The 20,206-nt window shown below is 41.0% G+C and overlaps 1 protein-coding gene across 1 annotated transcript in view; it reads left to right on the forward strand.

Moving 5' to 3' along the window:
* Nucleotides 1-18,688, forward strand: part of naa25 (N-alpha-acetyltransferase 25, NatB auxiliary subunit) — an 88,650-nt gene extending 69,962 nt beyond the window's left edge. The window contains exons 22-26 of the mRNA XM_048611513.1: nucleotides 4,918-4,941; nucleotides 7,713-7,748; nucleotides 7,816-7,859; nucleotides 7,922-8,068; nucleotides 16,132-18,688. Of these exons, the coding sequence (XP_048467470.1) occupies nucleotides 4,918-4,941; nucleotides 7,713-7,748; nucleotides 7,816-7,859; nucleotides 7,922-8,068; nucleotides 16,132-16,254 (374 nt within the window). The 3' untranslated portion in view covers nucleotides 16,255-18,688. The remainder of the gene's footprint in view (nucleotides 1-4,917; nucleotides 4,942-7,712; nucleotides 7,749-7,815; nucleotides 7,860-7,921; nucleotides 8,069-16,131) is intronic.
* The last annotated feature ends 1,518 nt before the right edge of the window (nucleotides 18,689-20,206 follow it).

The raw sequence follows: 20,206 nt of genomic DNA on the forward strand, positions 1-20,206 counted from the left end.
GACCTATTTTGGAAGGGCATTAGTATGTTCAGCTTTGCATTGGCTGTAATTCCTCTTGGTAAAATAGTCCACCCACCAGCATTACAACTTGAGAATGGTCACTTGAGCAGGCGTGAGTGAGCATCTAGTGTCCGTGGAATTGTGCTCCAGCAAGTTTGCGTCTTCAGTGGAAGTAAAGTAGGAAATAGGACCGGGTCATTTGTTCAGAGATAGTAGGAACTGCAGATGCTGGAGAATCCGAGACAACAAAGTATGATTACGTCAAAGGTGTTTCTGATGAAGGGTCTAGGCCCGAAACGTCAGCCTCTCTGCTCCTATGATGCTGCTTGGCCTGCTGTGTTCATCCAGCCCTGCACCTTGTTGTCTCCAAGTCATTTGTTGTTCTTTTCCAGTTACGTAATCCATTAAACTACTTCAAATGTTTAGTTAAAATGCTCTATCCAAAGGACAGCATTGGTTTAATTTCAGGATCCTTAATGCTACCATCTGATTTGTTGATATGTTTTTTTTTGCTGCGATGTGCAGAAACAAATCTTTTTTCTTTTGTTTTACTGTCCTGTGTATTGTTAAAGCTTTAGCTGTGAACAGTGTTAATCAGTGAAGTGACAGGAGGTGATGGTGTAATGGCATTGTCACTGGACTTGGAATCCAAAGATCCAGGAAATGTTCTGGGTACCTGGGTTCAAATACCACCACAGCAGAGAGTATAATTTGGATTCAACAAAATCTGGAATTAAAAATATAATGATTACCATAAAACTATCATCAGTTGCAGTAAAAACCTATCTGGCTCACTCTTGCCCTTTAGGGAGCGAAATCTGACGTCCTGTATCTGGCTTACACGTGACTCCAGTGCTTTACTTTTAAGTGCCCCACTGATAGTGCCGAGAAAGCCACTCGGTTATATTCATCTGCTTAAAGAAAACGAAACTGAGGAGATTGTCATTTCTGGCACATAGGTTGATGCTAGGCAATGGCAAACTTAGCTGTTGACATTGCAACGTCTGGGGCCAGTTCCACAGTTGGAAGAATGCTCTGAGACTAGACAAGAAACACCTTTGACGTAATCATACTTTGGGAACTGTAACTTACTCTCAATATCCTAGACAACATGGGAAGTCATGTTGAAGTTGTACAGGACATTGGTGAGGCCTCTTCTGGAATTCTGTGTCCAGGTCTGGTTTCTAAGTTACAGGAAGAATGTTATTGAGCTGGAGAGGGGTCAGAAGAGATTTACCAGGATGTTGCTGGGTATGGATGGTTTGAGTTATAAAGGCTGGATAGGCTGGAACTTTTTTCAGTGGGACGTAGGAGGTTGCGAGGTGACCTGATAGAAGTTTATAAAATCATGAGTGGTATAGATAGAGTTAATGGTAGTTGTCTTTTCCTTGGGATAGGGGATTTCAAGACTAGGGAGTACATTTCCGAGGAGAGAGATTTCAAAAAATACATGAGGGCCAAATTGTCTACACAGAGGGTGGTTCACTTGTGGAATGACCTTCTTGAGGAAGTGGTGGATGCAGGTATAATTACACCATTTAAAAGATATTTGGATAAGTACATGAATAGGAAAGGTTTGGAGGTGTAAGGGCCAGGAGCAGTCAGGTGGGACTAGCTTAGTTTGGGATTATGTTCAGCCTGGACTGGTTGGACCGAAGGGTCTGTTTCCGTGCTGTCTGATTGTTTGACTCTATAGCTCCATCCCTGGGGATGTCCTGTCCCAGCAGCAAGATAGACCCAGCATACGCAGCAGAGGGATCAGTACAGTGATATATAGTCTGCTGGAAACAGTTCTAGGATCCTCAACATGAACTTCAGACCCCATAAGGTCTCATGGCATCAGGTCAAAAATGGGCAAGAAAATCTCCTGCTGATGACTGTACTACTCCCACTTCGGCTGATAAATCAGTATTGCTCCCTGTTGAATACCACTTGGAGAAAGTACGGGGGGTGGCAAAGGCACCTGTGGATGGGGGATTTCCATATCTATCATCAAAGTGACTTGGTGGTGCTGCAACGGATGGAGCTGATTGAGTCCTGAAGGAGATAGTGAGAACTGCCGATGCTAGAGTCAGAGATAACAGTGTAGAGCTGGTGAAAACAGCAGGCCAGGCACCACTAAAGGTTTCTTCAGGACCTTTCTGAAGAAGGGTCCCGACCCGAAACATCAACTTTCCTGCTCCTTTGATGCTGCCTGGCCTGCTATGTTCCTCTAGCTGCACGCTGTTATATCTGAGTCCTAAAGGATATAGCTTCTAGATTGGGTCTGTTCGAGATGGTGAGGGGAAAACATATTTGATCTCATCCTCCCCAAACTGTCTGCTGCTGATGCTACTGTGCGTGACAGTATCAGTAGGACTGACCACCACACAGATCTTGTGGAGATGAAGTCCTGTCTTCACATTGAGAATGCCCTCCATCTTGTCACATGACACTGTCATTTTACTAAGTGGGATAGAATTCGAACAGATCTAGCAACTGAAGACCGGGCTGTCGTGTAACACTGGACCACCAGCAACAGAACAATTGCACATGAACAATCTTCAGTCTCATGGGCCAGCATATCTTCCACTCTACCATTGCCATCAAGGCTGGAATTCAGCCATGGTTCAATGAAGAGTGCAGCAGTGGATCCCAAAAGCAGCACCAGGCAGACCAAAACTGGGGTGTCAGACTGGTGAGGCTACAGTGCAGGACTTCTGGACAGTCAAACAGCAAGTGTTCGACAGGTCTAAAGGGTTTCATAACCAATGGATCAAATTTAAACTCTGCAGTCCTGCCACATCTAATTGTGAATGGTGGTGGACAATTAAACAACTTCTTGGAGGAGGAGGCTTCACAAATAGCCCCATCCTCAATAATGGAGGGTGCCCAATACATAAGGTGAGGTTGAAGCATTTGCAACAATCTTCAGCCAGAAGTGCTAAGTGAATGATCCGTCTCTGCATTCCAGATATCCCAACTATCCCCACCATCTCAGATGTCAGTCTTTAGCCAATTCGATTCATTCCCGTAGTATTAAGAAGTTGTTGAAGGCACTGATACTGTAAACACTTTAGGTGCTGACAACATTCCATGTTGAAGATGTATGTTCCAAAACTTGCCACATTCCTTGTCAAGCTGTTCCAGTACAGAAACAGCGCTGGCATTTATTACCAATGTGGAAAGTTGCTCGTGTATATCCTATAAGCAGGACAAATCCAACATGTCAATTACACCCGTGTCACTCTGCTGTTGATCATCAGTAAAGTGATGAAAGGAGTGATCAGCAACACTGTCAGGCAGCACTTCTTTCGCAATAACCTGTTCTCTAAGCTGGTGGGATCTGCCAGGGCCACTCAGCTCCTAACCTCCTTATTGCTTTGGTTTAAATAAGGACAAAAGAGCTGAATTCCAGAGGAGAAAGGAGAGTGAATGCTCTTGGCAACAAGGCCACATTTGACAGGAATTGCATCAAAGAACTCTAGCAAATTTGGAATGAATGGGAATCATAGGGCAAAAGCTATGATGGTTAGAGTCAGACCGGGTAAAAACTAAAGATTTTGAAAGTCCATCATCTCATGTCCGGGACATTACTACAGGAGTTCCTCAGCTTAGATATTGTCAAAACAACCTCTTCAGAGATGTTATTACACATCTCTGGAGCAGGCAGGACCTGAATGCAGGCCTCCTTGAGTTCCTTGACTTAATGCCTGAGGCCCACCTATTCTTACTTGGTTTATTTATAATCTTCCCTCCATCATTAGGTCAGAACTGGGGATGTCCACTGATAGTGATATTCAATACCATTCGTGATTCCTCTGATGCTGAAACAGCATATATATCCATATGCAACTAGAACTAGACAAACATCCACATTTGGGCTAAAGGGTGACAAGTAACACCTACACCACACAAATGCCTGGTAATTACCATCTCAAATAAGAGAGAATCGAACCATCACCCTTAACATTCAAGGGCATCAGCATCACTTAACTCCCCCAATATCAACATCCTGGAAGTTACCATTGACCAGCAATTGAACTGAACTGGCCATATGAATACTGTGGCTACAAGAACAGGTCAAAGGCTAGGAATCCTACAGCAAGTATTTCCCCACCCGATTCCCCAAAGCCCATCCATCGTCTACAAAGCGTTGTCAAGAAGCTTCCATGACAAATGCTTTGTAATCGCCTGTTCATTGGTGATATTCCACACCTCTAGAACAGATGGGACAGGCTTCATGGCTGTGTCCCACAAGAGCCCACTTGATTGGCAATGCATGGGCAAACATTCCACCATTGTAGTGGCAGAATGTACCATCTACAGGATGAACTGCAGAAATTCACCAAGGCTGTTTAAACAGGACCCTGCAAGCCATGACCACTACCATTTAGAAGGGCAGCAGATACACAGTAACACCAACACCTGCAAGTGTCCCTCTTAGACACTCTCACATCCTCACTTGGAAATACATCACCTTTCCTGCAGTGTTGCTGAATCAAAATCTTGCCCAAATGGACTGCAGCAATACAAGATGGCAGCTCACCACTACCTGAATGCAAACTAGGGATGGACAATAAATGCTGGTCCAGGCAGCAATACACAGGTCCCATGAATGAGTTTAAAATGGGTTTTCAACAAATAGTTCTTGTATTGCTTATCAGTTTTGCAATTGGCTGCTTTGTCTAGATGAGCATGTGTGTGAGTGAACAATAAAGAAAGATTACACTAATATAGCTTTTGATGTTTAGATATGCCATGCACTGCCTTTGAAGTGTAGTCGTTCTTGTAATGTAAGAACTGTAGTAGCCAATTTATGCACAAGCCCCTACAATTGGCAGTGCGTGAATTATCAGATCATACGTTTTTATGATTATTGATTTGAGTGATAAGTCAAATTGTCCAATCTCCTGATGAACTCCTTGTTCTATGAAGTAATTTCATGGCTGTCTTATGTCTGTTTGGGGTACCAGGCAGATCTATAGTTTAATATCTCCTCCTCAATAATGTAGCAATTCCTGATGTTCCCTAGAGGCCAGCAATTAGGTGCTGTTACCAGAAATTGTGCAGTTAAGTAGCAGACATTTTACAAAGGATGACATGTATTATTATCTGTTTACATTTTATATCAGTGCAGTGCAAATTACAGTGGGTATGTAATTCTGTGTACTTTTAAATATAAATTTTAAAAATTGGTGTTGTAGAGCTAAATCTGTTGTATTAATTGTCTCTGGTCCTGCAAGGAGATGGTCCCCTATCTGTGAACAAATCTCCATATTATAAAGCTGAGCCCAGTTGATCTATAAAGATTGAAATGGATATTGGCAGGTAATACCTAAATAAAGTAATGTAAATAGGTTTAAAAGGTAGTTGAAACAATTCTATAGAAAGGGATAGGGTTTAAAAAGGTGAAGAGTTTGCTTGATTTAGAGAAAGACTTTGAGCAGATCTTTCCCTTTTCTGTATTTTTACATCATGATTGCAGAACTTAATGGAGCTACAAAAAGGCAGAAGACCGGCATTTGGTTAACCCTGCTGAGTGCTGTTGATTAACAGCACTGAAGGCAGTGCTTCTCAAGCTTTTTCTCACTGTGACAGCATTTCAGTGCTTGAAGATTTACATGACCCACAGTGAGAACTATGGAAGCAGTTTAGAAGAAGGTGGGGAGTGATGGTGCTCAGTGGTAGTGGGGCAGCTGCAACACCAGAGCAGGGAGGCAAAGTATTTTTTCAGGGTTTTCTTTTTCAGAACCTATCTTTCCACTGTTTTTAGAGCAAAATCCAGTCATGCTACACCTAGCATTTGTTTTTTTAAAGTACAAGGATTTAAATGTTCATTTAAATGTTGATGTTAACACTAAATTGCGAGTTCCAAAGCAGCCGTTGCTTCCTTGGAGCTTATGACTGCAAATTCTCATCTCCCAAATTTGGGAAGCCCTAATTTAAGGGGTAACTTAATCAGGAGACAAACTTAGCACTATATCTACTTAAGGTAAACTTGAAGGAATCATGAACTAAACAAATAAGAGACTTGCTCATTACATAGTCTTAGCAGAGCCATGTATGCCGTTCATGTGCCCATTTTGTCTTATGAAACAAATGATGCCCTTGGAGGCACTTGAAAATGCTCTCTGAGTCTCAACAAAATTTCAAAAGTAATTAATAACTAATCCAATTGAGGATGGAAGGGAGAATTTTGATAGGCTCCTGGTAATTTTTGTATCCATCACAAAATTGCTGTGTCCGGTAGATGGCAGCAAGAAATGAATATCCTGTCAAATGTGTTCAGAGTTGCAATTTAGCAAATATCTTGTGTAAAATATAGTTGTGTTGCTGCAATTTGTTCAAAGGTTGTATTCTCTAGAACAGTGGTGATAAATTAATATGAACTACATCGGAAGCTTTCACAGTGATGGAGGGTAGAATCACCAGTAGATTCTTGCAGGCTACATTGTTCCCAGAAATCAGAGTGGAAAGAATCCAGGACACCAAGTGCAGAAGAAAAGCCAGAAGAATAAAGGCCACTAAAAATACACAGGCGCCCATTTCCTTTGGTGTATAACCTTTGGACAAAAGTCAGCGTTTTCTAACTGATCCACCTTGTCAAAATTAGTAAAATTTACTCTGTCGTTTAATTTTGTCTCCTTTTTCATATATACTCTGTGTACATCGCTGTCTGAAACTTGCTGCTCACCCGACTTTATTCCTGTGCTTTGCTCCCTTTGTTCCCCTGACTGTTTCAAAAGCAGACTACAGCAAATGCTGGAATGCTGAACCAAAAGCAGGGAACACTGGAAATACTCAGTGGTTCTAGCTGTATGTGTGAAGAGAGAAAGACAGTTAACATTCCAGGTTGATACCTTTATCAAAAATGGACTAAATTAGAAATGTAATGGGTTTACAACAAGGTGACAGGAGGAAAATAACTTGGTCTCTGATGGAATGAAATATAGGATAGATTCAATAACACAAGGACTGGTAATGGAACACAACAGAAACCAAGAAACAAAAAATGGACGAGAATAGATGCACTACTGTCAGAAAGGAAAGTAAGATAAACCATAACATGCAAAAACAAAGGAGATGAAAAGGAGGGATAGGGTCAGGGGTGGCAGCGGTTATAGTCTGAATTTGAAAAACTCATTGGTCACTCAAAGCTGTAAGGTGCCTGATTGAAAGGTATGGGGCTGTTACATAAGCTTAAATTGAATTTCACTGGAATACTGCATTAGGCTTCCACCTCTGCTGGACCATTCAGCCACCATGATCTGTACTGTCTTTTTGAAAGACCAATCCATTTACTCCCAAGCTTGCTTCATTTAGTACATCCTGAAACTAGTGTCGTCATTTTATTTTTTAATTGAAGTATATTTATAGTTGGCATTTACCAGCTCACTTTTAAAAATACTCCACTATTGCTCTACACAGTCCCATGTGCCAGTTTTGCCTTTCTCTAGTCAACTAGCTTGAAACCCATCCAGTTCTTGTATTGAGTCTTTCTTGTTGAATCTTGAACCTGCATGTTAATTCCCAAAGTACTTGCCCACAGTTAGCTTAGAGTATATCAATGTATGTTGTGATACTGTCACTGTAGAATCATACCCAGTCTAGTTCACATGGTAGCTGTGAAAAGAGGAGTACAAAAGTAAAATTTGCCGGGGTTTCTGCATGATGTCACAGAACCTGACTGAAAATTCATTGAGTAGATCCATTTGTGGTATTATCTGCAGGTAGAGACATGCTAACACCCCAGAAGTGGTCTTTTAGTTGTTACGGAGAATACGTGTGTTTGGTAAGAACTGACAGCCATTTTGTTTCAAATTTGGATCAGAGGAAGGAAATCCTTGATTCAAAAATTGGTTATTAATGTTTTAATTGTAGAAGTTCATCCCGTAATTCTTCAGGATACTGCTGACAATACATTCATATGTTTCCACAGCCCATTGTTTTCAGCAGCTTCCAGGATTTTGTGGGTAGATTGCAGAATTTCCTGTCTGAAGTGGTTAATCATCTTAAAGAATTGGAGACAACACTCACTGCACTGAAACTCGAAGAATTAACACTGGAAAGTCCTTCAGCTGTTCAGGTACAGAATATCATAAAGTCTGCCCAGGAATTTCCTGTTGGACATTAATTATTTTCAGATATTCATGATCTTTGTTTTTCCTGTATTATTCACCATTCCTTCACAAATCATAAGGAAATGTCCCTGCATTCCTCTTGGGTCCCCTTGAGAATGTTTTGAGAATAGTGCCACCAGCGTTGGCTGAGGTGCAGGAGCAGACAAATGGACAGTGATGCTATTGATATTGATAGTTTTCTTCCAGACACTCTTCACAAGTGGTTGGGAAGAGATAAGGAAAGAAAGCAATGCTAGCAGTGGAGGTAGCTTCTCTTGGAAAAGTTTGCCAGTGTTTCCAGTGGCTACAGAATTTTGCTCCTAGTTTCCTGAAATTGTTTTACTTCCTTTTTGATTTTATGTTCAAAGAAGCACTTTGACAGTTTAGTTTCTTTTTGCATTTGATAGTCTGTGTAACTCTATTGCATTTCAGATTGCAAAATTGCAATCGAGTCATTTATTCAAGGGTATAATTTAATTGACAGGAAGTGATGCATCATACTGCTATAGATGCTAATGCAGAGATTCTACTGACTTCTACAAGTTCCCTTACATTAGGTAATGGGTAGACTGGGATTTTTTCACTAGAGCGTAGGAGATTGAGAGGTGACCTGATAGATGTTTATAAAATAATGAGAGGTATAGGTAGAGTTAATGGTAGTTGTCTTTTCCCTAGGATGGGGGAATTTCAAGACAAGGGGGAAAATTTTTTACACAAAGGGTGGTTTACAGAATGAACTTCCTGAGAAAGTGGTGGATGGAGGTATAATTACACCGTTTAAAAGACGGAAAAGTACATGAAGAGGAAAGGTTTGGAGGGATATGGGCCAGGAGCAGGCAGGTAGGACTAGTTCAGTTTGGGATTATGTTTGGCATGGACTGCTTGGACCAAAGAGTCTGTTTCCATGCTGTATGACTCTAGGAATGACTGCCCTTGATATCAAAGCTGCATTTGACTGATGTGGCATCAAGGAACCATAGAAAAAGTTGAAATCATTGGGAATTGGAGTAAAGCTCTGCTGGTTGGAGCTATGTCCAGTACAAAGGAAGACAGTTATAGTTGTTGTTTGTTGATTATCTCAGTCCCAGGGCACCACCACAAGAGTTCCTGAGAGTAGTGTCCTAGATTCAACCATCTTCCATCATAAATCAGAAATATGGATGTTTGCGGATGATTGCACAGTGGTTAGCAGTATTTGTGACTCCTCAGATACCTATTCCACTCATGCACTTAGACTGGACAACATCCAGGTTTGGGCTGATAAGTGACAACTTATGTCCTGCACCTCCCTTCCATGCTGTGGGTATACTCACATTTCGAGGACTGTGATGGTGAAGGCACTCACCACCACCTTCTCATGGTAAATGCACACTGACCGAGCCAGCAATGCCACATCCCATCGACGACATGGTGGCTCAGTGGTTAGCATTGCTGCCTCACAACGCCAGGGACCCGGGTTCAATTCCAGTCACGGGCAACTGTCTGTGTGGAGTTTGCATGTTCTCCCCGTGTCTGCCTGGGTTTCCTCCAGGTGCTCCGGTTTCCTCCCACAGTCCAAAGATGTGCAAGCTGGGTGGATTGGCCATGCCAAATTGCCCATAGTGTAGATTAGGTGGATTATAGGGGGCTGGGTCTGGGTGGGATGCTGTGAGGGTCAGAGTAGACTTGTTGGGCCGAAGGGCCTGTTTCCACACTGTAGGGATTCTTAAAAAAAAATCTGGACAAACATGGGTGGCATGGAATGGAGTAGATTGCGAATTAGATGTTTTCTTGCTGGGACTGTCATAGTTCCAGCACTTGGAAATTTAACAACCTTGCAAACCATGGCAGTCTTGGCCACCTTGATGCAATCATGAAACCAGCTGCTTTCACCTGTGCAATTTTCCACCAGCAAAGTGGCAATGAGAACATTTTTCTCCTGTCAGTTGTTCAAGTCTAGGTGGGTAGGACTGGAACTATGTGTATACAGACATGTTGAGCTGAAGGTTCTGTACCTTTTGCTGTACTTTTCCATGTTCTTTGTATGTGCAGTATGATCAACCGATGAATGAAGAGGGCAAAGTAAGGTAATGCATTAATCTGATATTGAAGTCCTCTGTTCTGGAAGGTAAATCAGGAGTGATGGTTATTGAGGTTGAATAAGGTGCTTTCATGTCAATTCCACAAGTGTTTTTATTCTTAATAGTGTGGGTATTTATCGTGTAAGTGAGCATTCATTCTGCAATTTACATTGAGACAAATTTGCCTGGAAAATGTGGAACAACAACTGAGATTTTATGTATATCTGCAGGACTGTAAAATCCCTTGTGCTTGCTGCCTCTTAAGGGAGTGTCAGTTGTCCGGTACATACTGTACCCAGTCATTGTTCTACTGATAAGTACGGTCTAACTGGATCAAGGTGGCTTAACAGCTTTGCCTAGTTGTCTGGCAGATTAAGCATTCTTATTCATTAGCCAGATAGATCTGCACTTCTCCACTATTAAGAATTGATCAGCCATTCAGGATTATTGATGGATCTGAAATGGCCATCATGTTCACTGGTGATTTGGGATTCTTCTCAGTTTGTCACAGTTGGCCCTGTTTTAAGAATAGGTTTGTTCTAATAAAATAATCATCAGAGAGTTTGCTGATATTATACATTGGTGAACAACATTGTTTTTGGCAGCTGTGTGCTTTTAATGTTTGCAAGTGCTTCGGCCTTGACTCTTGTAAGGCTTTGAATTTTTGGAAGTTAGTGTATTTGAGGAATACCCTGGAAGGGTGCATACATTTCATATCTGGCAAACAGAGACCACTTGTGCAATTCCAACAGTTGGTGTGTCTACTTAAGAATGCTGAGTGGGTAGTCATCCAAATAAGCAAAGCAAAATGAGAAAGTTTAGTGGTACTCTTGTTGATTTTGTTTATTCAAACTTTGTTGTCTGGAGTGACCATTTTGTACAAAATTAGGGTAGTTATGTTAATGACTGGTGGGAATAGTAATGGATTGCTTTGAGTTGATTTAAGATTAGCGTACAGTGGCAAACCAGAAGGCACTCAAGAATTAGTCTCTTCCACCTGTTCTACAAGTTAAAACTTGTACTCAAAACCCCTCTCTTTAAGGAAAACAATAAAACTATTATGTGTGGAATATTAACTGGAGAGTTAAACAGTATTTTGTTTATTGTGTGACAGTTGCCCGACTAAATGATATTCAGTGATAAGGGAAGTGACTCATGGCATTGTTTCAGAGGAGAAAGTAATTTTAAGTGATTTGGTTCTCCCTGCACCAGTACTAGGAGGCTCTTGGATCCTTGAATGAAGTTATGCACGTGTCCCCGCAATATGCTTAAGCACTGTGTGTAGTGGCTGTTTTGGTTCTGCTGCAAAACTTTCAAGTATTTTTTAAAAATCTGTTAGTCATAGAGTCAAAGAGTCATACAGCACAGAAACCAGTCCATGCCAACCATAGTCTCAAACTAAACTACTCCGACTTGCCTGCTCCTGACCTCCAAACCTTTCCTATTCCTGTACTTATCGAAATGTCTTTTAAACATTGTAATTGTATCCACATGCACCACTTCCTCAGGAAGTTCATTCCATGCACGAACCATCCTCTGTGTGAAGAATTTGCCCCACGTCTGTTTTTTAAATCTCTCTCCTCTCGCTTTAAAAATATGTCCCCTCATCTTTAAATCCTCCATCCTAGGGAAAAGACACCTACTATTAACCCCATCTATACCCCTCATTATATTATAAATCGGTATAAAGTCACCGCTCAACCTCCTATGCTCCAGTGAAAAATGTCCCAGACTTTCTTTATAACTCAAACCTCCCTTGCCCAGCAACATCCTGTTAAATCTCTTTGAACTCTCTCTAGCTTAATAATATCTTTCCTATAACAATGCACCCATAACTGGACACTGTCCTCCAGAAGAGGCCTGACCAAAGTCCTGTACAACCCCAACATGACTTCCCAACTCCTATTCTCAAAGGACTGAGCAATGAAGGCAAGTGTGTTAAATGCATGTGGGTTTCCATTTCCAAAGACTTAAGTCATGATCAATCAAGTTCCATGTGGTTTGTGCACTTCTCTACATGGCATTCCCAATCTAGCTATAGTGATTCCCTTGCTTTCCTACACAGCAAAGTGACCTCAGTTCACAAGTGCCCCATTGGCTGTAAGCTATTTTGGGACAGCCCGAGGTCATGAAAAGAGGTCTAAAAATGCAAGACCTTATTTGAATAACCCCATTTTCCCAACTTTAGGAAACAGGATTGTGGCTTCATTTACCCATACTTGTGGAGTCCTTTTCATTTTAAGAAATGATTTAAAAAGGAAATTTAGATGGGCACTTGAATGAACCCAATCCAACCTATCTCCCTCCGAACTGACTGCACTCCATGTGCTTCGATCCAACCCTGACCATGTTATTAAGCTTGCTGATAAGGGTGGTGTGGTTGTAGTATGGTGTACTGACCTCTACATTGCAGAGGCTGAGTACCAGGAGATATCTCCTTCTATCTCCATTTTTACCAGAACCCCACCATGGAACATCAGGCCATTGTATCAACTATGATAACTGACCTCGTTTCATCTGGTGATAACCCTGCCCATTGCCTCCAAGCTGATAGTGCCCCAGCGCCACACAGCTTGCTTCTACCTTCTTCCAAAAATCCACAAACAGGACTGTCCAGGTAGACCCATTGTTTCCGCCTGCTCCTGACCCACAGAACTCATCTCTTCTGACCTTGACTTGGTCTTTTCTTCTCTGGTCCAGTCCCTGCCCACTTACATCCGAGATTCCTCTGACACTTTACTCCAGTTTCAGAATTTCCAATTTGCAGGCTCCAATTGCCTCCTCTTTACCTTGGATGTGCAATCTCTTTACACGTCCATTCCCCACCAGGAGGGTCTTAGGGCTCTCTGCTTCTTCCTGGAGCAAAGGCCTGAACTGACCCAACCACTGCCACCCTCCTCTGCTTGGCTGAACTCATCCTCACCCTGAACAACTTCTCTTTTTAACTCCTCTCATTTTCTTCAGGTCAAAGGGCTGGCCATTTGTACGAGGATGGGCCCCAGTTATGCCTTGTCTCTTTGCGGGGTACATGGAACATCCATTGTTCCAGTCCTATTCTGGACCCTACCCACAACTCTTTCTCCGATATATTGATGGTATCATCAGTGCTGCTTCCCTTTCTCGTCTGGAATTGGAAAAGTTCATCTTTTTTTTTTTAAACTTCCAATTTCTACCCCGCCCTCACTTTCACCTGGCCTATCTCTGACTCCTCCCTTCTCTTCCTTGACATCTCGGTTTCCATTTCTGGGCATAGACTGACCACTAATATCCACTATAAACCCACTGACTCCCACAGCCAACTGGACTGTACATCCTCACACCCTGCTTCCTGTAAAGATTCCATTCCATTCTCTGAGTTCCTCCATCTCTTGGCACATAAATTCAGATGAGGCCAACTTCAATAAGGGAGCCTCTGAAACGTCCACCTTCTTCCTCGATCGAGGATTCTCCAGTACTGTTGTCGATAGGGTCCTCAACTGGGTCTGCCCCATCTCCCGCACTTCAGCCTTCATCCCCTGTCTTCCTTACTGCAACAGTGATAGGGTTCCTCTTGTCCTTACCTACAATCCCATCATCAGCCACCATTTCCGCCACTTCCAGCGAGATGCCACCACCAGGCAGTATTCCCCTCCCCTCCCTTGACTGTCTGCCACAGGAACCGTTCCCTCTGGGAACCCTGGTCCACTCTTCCTTCATTCCCAACACCCCCTTCACAGCCTCATGGCACCTTTCCCTGCAATCGTCAAAGGTGTAGCACCTGCCCATTTACCTCCTTCCTCCTCAGTATCCAAGAGCCCAAACATACCTTCCAGGTGAAGGAGCACTTTACCTGTACTTCTGACAATCTGGTCTACTGCACATTAGGGAAATGAAGTGTAGACTGGGTGGCTTTGCAGAACACCTATGTTCTACCTGCAAAAATGACCCTGAGCTTCCAGTTGCCTGCCACTTTAAACACACCACCTGTTTACTAGTCAACAGCTCTGTCTCAATCGTGCTGCAGTGCTCCAGCAAAGCTCAGTGAAAGCTGGAGTAACAGTAACTCATTTTCCACTAGGGGACCTTGCAGCCCTCCAGATTCAATATCAAGTTCAATAATTTTAGGGCCTGAACTCTCCCATGTCCTAGCCCCCAACCCCACACACCAGGCCTTATTATCACATAGTCTGCCATTATTCACTACCCATAGCTAACCCACCAACAGTTTCCATTAACAGCTGTTCACTCTCCTTGCTAGATCATTATCCACTCCTTTGTCCAATTGTTCTTCTCTCTCTTTGGGCTCTGTCCCCACCCTATCTTCTGCATATAAACTGACATTTTCCTGCCTACCATCAGTTCTGAGACCCCCACAGGTTAACTCTGATTTCTCTTCACAGGTGCTGCCAGACCTGCTGAGCTTTTCCAGCAATTTCTGTTTTTGTTTCTGATTTACAGCAACCATTGGGTTTTGAACTCTTTGGGCTCCAGATAATGCGATTGACTATTCCTGCACAAGGAGCTGGCATAGAGTTGATGAGTCATATAGCTCCTTCTGAGCCACAAATGACTGCAAAGTGATGAGGAGTGAGAGGATGATGCTCTTTTATCTGATAAACAGTACTTAAATGTATCTAAACATTAGAAGCTGATGCAGGTACTGAGCAAACAAGAGGTGAAAAAGCAGAACTCCAAACGATCCATCAATGATACTACTTCATTCTGTTCTGTTGTCGGTTCATCTAGAAGGATATAAAAATGCAGGAATTTTCTTTTCCTCAAATTAGCCATGGGCTAGTGTTTTCCATGACATCAATGAATTTGTGTGTGTCGAGAGCACTGGGCTAATTACCATGTGATTACAAAAGACAGGATGAATGGATCACCAATTTTTTTTCTGTCAATTTGCTCATGTTATTCACATAAAAAACAAAACTGTCAAAATTGTGCAATGTCTGCACATGTATAGAGTTAGTGTGTCCAAGTGTGTGAATAAACACACTTTGCTGTGTTAAGAAGTATATACAAGCATCTACAGTCAAAAATCAATGAAAGTGATATCTCTAGTATCATAGGTCTTTTTCCTGCAATTTGTTTGACTGCATTTTAGCTATTAAAATTGTTTTCCTCAGAATTGATTCTCCCTTTATAGTCATACTGCTTAGTGCACAACAAGAGGAATACAAGTTGTGATGACACAACACTTTTTTGACAATGCAGCATTCTTTCATATCACAATGAAATGATAATATGCCCGAGTTCTGGAAAGGGGCTTGAATCCTATAATCTTCTGGTTCAGGTGAGTGCTGCAAATGAGTCATTCTATTACATTCAACTACATTCAAATTAGCATTCTCACGGAGAGGTAAACAGTAACCAATAAGGTAAAATATCACACATGCAATAGGGGGTTAAGTAGCACAATGGTGCTGTAACTGGTGATGAACATTGACACTAAGTGCACAGAATAAAGAGTGTTCCAGTCCCAAACACTTGTATTAAATGCAAAAGGACACAAAAGGAAAATAGACTGTTAAGTAATAGACAATAACATTTGTGCTACAGTGTGTACATGGTTTGAGATGTATGCAGTTTCTGGGATGTTTTGGAGTCACTCGGACCAGGGGAGGTGTTGACCTAATGGTATTTTCACTAGATTGTTTAGGCAATATTTTGGGAACCGAGATTCAAATCCCACCGTAGCAGATGGTGGAACTAGAATTCTATAAAAATCTGGAATTAAGAATCTAATGATGACCATGAAACATTTGCTAATCGTAGGAAAGTCCCATCTGGTTCACTAATGTCCTTGTTAGGAAAGTAAAGTACATGTGACTCTAGACCCATAGCCACCTGATTGGCTCAACTGCACTCTGGGCACTGCTGGCCTAGCTAGTGATGCCCATATTCAGCAGATGATTAATAAAAAAGAATTACTTCATTACTGCTGGTAACTGAACAAGTAAATTTATTTTTGTTGCTGGTTTCAGGATGAGCAGAAGTTTTCCCGGACGGTGCGAAGTAAAATACAAAGCAGCTACCAACGTTCTCTACAGGAGATTGGAGAACTACTAAGAAAGAGATTGGACATGGTTAAAAGCCTGAAAATTTAACTGTTTGAGGCAGAGGAAGAAAGGGGGAAACTGACCAGTGAAGAACTGCACGGCTATGCCGTAATACCCCACTATAATTACAGTGTGTTCCTAGGACCCCATCAGATACATCAGCTGATGCAGAACATTTACCAGAAAGCATGAAGGACTTTGCAACAAAAGAGTTTAAAGTAAAAGGTTTTTAGAACAAAAAAGGTTAATAAATTATGTACATAAATTCAGAGTCAGAGGCCTTCTCTCAGACTTGGCAGCAATATTTTTAGAATCCGTTGGGTGTTTCTCTTGTGTAGTTCTGTGCATGTTTGCACCCAGCACCATCGCTACTAGATGCTGAAGAGTCAAATGAAAGGTTAGACTGTGTTCAATAGCAAATATAGTACCTGTTTAGGTACTGACATTTTGACTGCAGCTTATACAACACATGGGTGTACAGAATGTATATGATAAGTACCACGTGTTCCATCATAATTTATTCAACTTTTAATTTTTTTTAATTTGTATAAAATTTGTGTTGTATAAGCAGAACTTTCTTTCACAAACTGTTCTCCTTTATAGACCTGGCTCCTCAAATCCATTCCCTTATTTGCAATTTTCTTTCTGACCCTGTTTTATTAAGGTTAATTTGGGGGATTTTTTTTGCTTTTTATGTGCTTGCTTTTCTATCAAATTTTTGTTTTGTTTGAATTGTGTGTGAGAGCTGCTTATCCACACCTGATTACTGATGGTCTTGGTTCAGTGTTCATTGCAGTATACACCTGCAGAGCAGACTGTGGGGAGAGATTTCCAGACAGTGTAATCAATGCCGTGAGGCATTAATGTTGTCTCTCTCATTTCTCAGTGTATTCACTGCCTCTTTGTCAAACAAGGAAAAGTGTGTTAGCATCTAACGTACAAGAGCATCCTTTCCATTGTCTTCACAGCTGCTGAAGACAGGACTGAGGAAAAGGAAAGCCTAATGTATTAAAACAGTTCTCAATCAGAGAGTATACTTTGACAGAAGAGCCTAAATTCCATGAGGCATACTCAAATATGAAACAACAGTAAGGTTTGCATTTTTGTTGCACTAATCCCTTGGTAGTATTTGTATTTTGTTAACACCACACACTTTGTTGAAGGCTCTCTATCATGTTGCAGCAACATTAATTTGTCAAAAATAACTTTCAGTAAAATAACCCATAATCAGATACACTCCAAGCTGTATCCTTGCTCCCCCACTGGTGGAGCATGTAATATGTTAAAACTATAAAGACCAAAATGGTGAACAATTTGCTAATTGATCTTTGCTAAATTTACTAATTTCATTGGGGTGGCATTACAATTGCCTTTAATAGTTCAAGGTAGGAATGAGAAAACATAAATCCATTCCTCATATGAAGCTGCTGATCCATCTAAGAAAATTATGTGAGTATTGAGTGAGACTGAACTTCAATATATCTTTGGCACTCTCAGAAATAAATACCTGCCAACAATCAGTGTGGACTTGTGTCGAAAATCCTATTATTGACGCACTGCTAAAGGGCTTCTGTGAATAGACTGTTTCCAAATGTCAATTGGCACTTTTTTTTAGAAAGGGAAGGAAGGGAAAGGAGCTGTATAATTGAGTGTGCCAGTAAAACTTGTGGATCAGTGAGGTTTGTATGTATCGGAACCATTTTATCTTTATATAAATAGCCCTGTTTAAAAACATGACCATTAAATTGGAACATAAAGGCTAGAGAAACTGGGGTTGTTCTCCTTAGCAGAGAAAGTCAACAGATTTGATGTGTTCAGAGTTATGAAGTCTTGATAAAATAAATAAGGAGGACTTTCCAATGACAAAATGACAATTAATAGAGAATGAGTGCTTAAGATAATTGTGAAAAGAACCGGAGGTGGGTGGAGAGAAACATTTCTGCAGCTTTGATCGGGAATACAATCCTAAAAGGATCAGATTGAAAAGTAGCTTTCAAAAGGGAATGGGAAATGGAAAAAGTTGCAGGACTTTCTGGAAAACCAAGAAATGGGACGAGTTGGCCAGCTTCCCCCAACATCTGTCATATGCATGTTGGGCTAAATGCTTTCATTCTGTGCTGTATCTTGGTGTGATTGAATGGCATACTGAGTTGGCACAGTCCTTTAAATTCTTGGTTTAGATCCAGTCCAGGCAATCCCTTTCTGCTGCTAACAAGAAGAGCTTGAATTTTGTTTCATCTAAATTCCTTAGAATATCTCTCAGGCCTTAATAGCATTGAATAGAAATATCTGGTTTATTGTGGATTCATAAGTGAATTTGGGATAACCTCCTATTACTGAGACAGTCTAGGTACCTTTACTGCCCAGTCAACCTGCACAGATGTGAACTTTGTCAGCTTGACCAAACAATTACATGTTAAATAGTGTTGATGTAGTGACATAAATGCAATAAACAATATGGTTTTGTTGTTTTTAATCCAGATTTTGGCTTATCGAAGTAAAACTTGTCGTGTTTTGTATTAGCAAGTTATATATTTTCTCATAGCACCACATATTTCACGATATTGGAAGTAAAGTTGCATTTAATGGTAGAGTTGATTGCATATAGTGGAGGTGACATGACCCTTGGTTGCTTATATGTAAGGTTTATACAATAATTTGATCAACTATATACTGCATAAGACAAAGCTGTATGTTCTCGTGAACTTGATCTGACATTGAACAAACAGGGTCTTGCCATCGGCTATAAACTCTATTTGTAATTGTGGAACAACCAGGAGACAGTCAGAATGTTTGTGACCATAAATTTTGCTACAGTGTTGAAAGGCCTGGTTGTGTGTTATTCCCTATTGTTAACATTTTCCCTGGCCCAAGCAATATTTTATTATAAGATCAGCTGTTGCTTTTAAAATCTAAAATATAATTTTCAAATAATCCTTCACTTTAAATGATGAATTGAATGTGTGAAAATGAAATTGTGAATGTAATTGCAAGAATATCCTGTTTTTTTTTTTAAACAGGTAAATTGAAGTTAGCTCATCAGTTTCTTTTTAACCTGAGTTTGTATTTTCTCTATATATTGTTCTTAGTTCTTTTAGTCCACCTTAACTCAATGTAACTGTGCAATCAACTAGAACCAGGCAAATTCGTCTTTTGTACCTTCCCTCCCCAGAGAGTAAGTGTCTGTTTTTCCTGGCCCAGCAAAGATTAGGACCAGTTTTGTGCAGAGTAATGAGGTTAGACTTGCATTGTACCAGTCTGACTGGAACACTGTGGTTCTGTGTGTCTTGATTTTACCATTTGTGTTAATGTATGCTCAGTATTTGAGGCAATTCTTACAAAGGCACCATTTGAGCAGAATTCTTGGTTATTTATATTTTTTTTTTATAAAGCTCTAAATCCCAACTGAATTACCTAATAATTACAGAAACCTTGTATAATGGTCTAGAACATCAAATTCATTTGAGTCTAATATCCTTAACTGCACAGGACCACACACGCTCATCATTGAGACCTGCACATTTTCTAAACTTCCTTGAGCAAATAAACTTGCATATAACTGCAGAAGAGTCATTTAACAAATGAAAATGTTTATCCCATTCATCTATTACTACTTGGTAATAGTTGTTAAATTAATTTAACTTTTCATTACTTCCCTGTACATTTATTTTCTTAGCCAATTAAGGGATGCTGTGAGCTTTACAATTGTGGCATTTTGTGACAGGGAACGTATATCTGCTGCAGTAACATTTCCCAATTGTTAGTTAACCCAGTCTGACTTCTGACATCTCAAATGGTGCAGTTTGGAACAATTTATTGAGAAACTCTCCAAATCTGCCATTCGGGAGGCAATGGCCAAGCGGTATTATCGTTAGAGATAACAAGGTGTAGAGCTGGATGAACACAGCAGGCCAAGCAGCATCAGAGGAGCAGGAAGGCTGAAGTTTTGGGCCTAGACCCTTCTTCAGAGCCTCATTACTTCTGAAGAAGGGTCTCGGCC

This window comes from Rhincodon typus, chromosome 24 (genome assembly GCF_021869965.1).
Source record: "Rhincodon typus isolate 14 chromosome 24, sRhiTyp1.1, whole genome shotgun sequence".
NCBI lineage: Eukaryota > Metazoa > Chordata > Chondrichthyes > Orectolobiformes > Rhincodontidae > Rhincodon > Rhincodon typus.